This window comes from Ruditapes philippinarum, unplaced genomic scaffold (genome assembly GCF_026571515.1).
Source record: "Ruditapes philippinarum isolate M1 unplaced genomic scaffold, ASM2657151v2 ctg643_1_1_1_1, whole genome shotgun sequence".
Taxonomy (NCBI): domain Eukaryota; kingdom Metazoa; phylum Mollusca; class Bivalvia; order Venerida; family Veneridae; genus Ruditapes; species Ruditapes philippinarum.
Genome location: NW_026855860.1, coordinates 999 through 4,308, shown reverse-complemented (window position 1 = coordinate 4,308; position 3,310 = coordinate 999). Strand labels below are relative to the sequence as shown.

Sequence of the window (3,310 nt, the reverse complement as noted above, 5' to 3'; positions counted from 1 at the left end):
CCAATAACATATTCCGACTTTTGTCACGTGTACCTAGAAAAGAATTACTGCATTCTTTATACGCAAAGATTATTGCACACGGTATTTTGTGGCCATACAACGAAATATGGGTTTTTTTTTTATCCTATGGACACTTTCTTTGTTTCAATTAATCTCTGCTTCAAACTTTACGCAAATTTACGCGCCGTCTAAATGTGTCAACAATTTATAAATATTTAAGTGTGCTATGCTAAACTCCTAAGTATTTGTACAGGATGTTTTGTGACAATACAGCGGAAGTGCATCGTATCCTATGGATACATGTCTAGAAGTTTTATGATTTATTATAAAATTTTACCTGTACTGATTTAGCCACTTTCTACACATGATTTTGATTAGATTATTCATTCAGGACAAATTATCAGTTGACATGTTTGTGATATGTATTGATTCCATATTCTGCATTGGGAAAGTGATGTGAGCGAAATTTTGTTCAATGCAACTTTAATCATAACTTTTCTTAGAGACCGAAATAAAGATACTTTGATAGGGGCAATGCACAATTGAGTTTATCAAAGGCCCTGTATAAGAAAATAAAATCAAGTTCCTTGCGGATCATTACTGTGTTTTTCCAGATTAAGCTACTTTTAATGACCAAAGAAACAAGAAAAAATGTTTATGTCACATAACCTTTAGCATTTTTTTTCACTTCTATCATATTATTTTTGTGCACATTTGTTTTGACACAGCATTTGGCTCCTGTAATCACTTAAGACGATATGCCTATAAGCAGCTTTAAACAGTGTATTGGCGTTAATTTCACCAAATTTTGAAGGATAAGTTCAGTAAAAGTCCGCAACTCCGGCTGCATGATCAGTTTATTGTAGAGTCTACGTCCAATGGCCTTTGTTCTCCTTTGTTTGATTTTAATACATGTACTCTCATATTTCAATAACATACATGTAGAAGTACAATCATATCAAATACACATTGATAACATGGGGTAGATTAGTGAGATATTGATATATTATATAACACTGAGATAAACATACATGTAATTCAAATCATTATCTTATCAACATTTTAGCAAATATCATTTCATTAGACGTAAATTATACTACGGTGTGTGCACTAAATATTGTGAAAATACAATATATATTCGAATTGAATTTATCAAGTAATATCGTATTACAGCATTTTAATAATTTATAGAAGACTTTAAACTGCAGACAATGGAGGTACCCGGAAAGACCAGAGATAGAGTTCAAGGTCTAACGTCATCTTTGGGATCATCTAAATGTCATGGAATGTTATGTCAACCATGTAAAGCTGACGGTGAGAGTTTAGAAGCCGATGGTTTCTGTCAGAACTGCCAGGAATATCTGTGTAAAACGTGTATCAAATATCACCGCAAAGTAACTGTCAGTAAACATCATACTATTCTGGATAAGGCTAATATGCCAAAGAAAGTCGAACCACAAACTGTCAAACAACTATGTACTTCGACCTGCAATAAACACAAATTAGAGATAATCAAGTACTTCTGCAGAGATCATGATACAGTCGGGTGCGGTAATTGCTTGTTTATTGACCACAAGGCATGTCAGGTTGAGTTTATCCCGGATATAGCTGACGAATTCGTTAACGGCGAGGAATATAAAGCTATTCTGGTCAAACTCGAGAAACTCCAAACAAAGGTTGATTCCAAGATAATGGCAACAGGGACAGACCAGAAAGTATGTGCTGAAGAATTCGTTTCCGCTGTTCAAGAAATAAAAAGATTCCGAAAAGAAATTGAAGATTATCTAAACAAGATGGAACAATCAATACTAAAGGAATGTGAACGTCTAAGGAAAGGAAATGAAAGTGCTATAACTAAAAATGAGTGTTTGCTGATAACTATCAAGTCTGAACTAGATGACATTGCTGAATGTTTAACATCACAGTCAAAGAAAACCACTGACCTGTTTGTTGAAGCAAAGCAAACAGAAACTCGCCTGAGTGATTTAGAGCAAGACATGAAACAAAATGTAAAAACAGCATTTACTGAGTATAAGTTTGTACGTAACAGTGACTTGAACGCGATGGTTACTGGAAACTGCCCTCTGGGAAAGCTTTTTTCAAAGTTAGTTTCTTACAATCTTTCAAAGGAATGCAGCATTGCTGAATTTAAACCAATATTTGATAGTGAAATTATTGTTCATTCAAATGCCCTTATTTCAAACATGCTTCTTTTATCACCAGACTCACTTTTATGCGTAGATAATGCAAACACCTCCGTTAAAGTGGTAGACATAAAACAAAAAAGTATTTCATCACAGATTCTCTTGAAAATTAGGCCGTGGGATATAACGTTCGTAGCCACCGACCAGATTGCAGTTACATTACCTGTTATTGAGAAGATTCATTTCCTCTCAGTTACAGACAAGAAATTGACATCAATCAGAGAAATAAAAGTCAACGGAGAATGTAGAGGGATAGCTCACTACCAGAATACATTAGTGGTATCTTTTGTCGGACCACCAAAACTTCAAATTTTGACACTGGAGGGAGTGATTGTACGCGATATTACAGCTGGTACTTTAGGTTGGCCTGGTTGTGTAGAGGTTAACGTATGTGGGAGTAGTTTCTTTGTATCTGATCATTACAACTCTTCGTTGATGAAATTTTCGTTTGATGGCAAATTACTTGCCACTTACCAGGACGAAAGTTTTCAGAGGCCGAGGTCATTAACTGTTTGTGAGGATGGTTCAGTTCTTGTTTGCAGCAGTGGAAATGAAACCTTACATCTAGTTTCGCAGGATTGCAGAAAAATTAAAATCTTGCCGATTAAAACAGACAGACTTAAGGCCTTGCAGTCTGTCTGTTTTAATGATGCCACTTCCACTTTGTATCTATGTAATTATTATGGAAACTCCATCCTGGTATACAAGCAGGCATGACTTTATCAACTATTGTTCTGACTTCGTTATTGCAAAAGCAAAGTCATTTATAAATATACTTACATACAACTTATTATATGTGTTACATATATAGAATAAAATATTAAAGAAATGTACATTTGAAAGACATTACAATTAATTTATTGGAAAGTGAGTTTTAGAATTGCCCAAAGTTCTTGTTGGAAATAATACTGTGCACTTACATCAGGGGTTTGTTGAAAACTCATTAATCTATCATCAATTCTTAAAATATACCATAAGGTGTAGTCAGTGGAAAATAACATTTTTTTTAATTATTTTTATTTGTAATCGGGATAATTAAAATGATACTGCATTACATTTATTAACAAATGTGTACACTTTTAATTATAATTATAATTTTAATTATA

The 3,310-nt window shown here is 33.8% G+C and overlaps 1 protein-coding gene across 1 annotated transcript; it reads left to right on the top strand.

The window, feature by feature from the left end:
• The first annotated feature begins 1,211 nt into the window (after positions 1-1,211).
• LOC132744643 (uncharacterized) lies at positions 1,212-2,921 on the top strand. The gene has a single exon (XM_060733403.1). The coding sequence runs from the start codon at positions 1,212-1,214 to the stop codon at positions 2,919-2,921; it is 1,710 nt and encodes a 569-aa protein (XP_060589386.1).
• Positions 2,922-3,310: the final 389 nt, after the last annotated feature.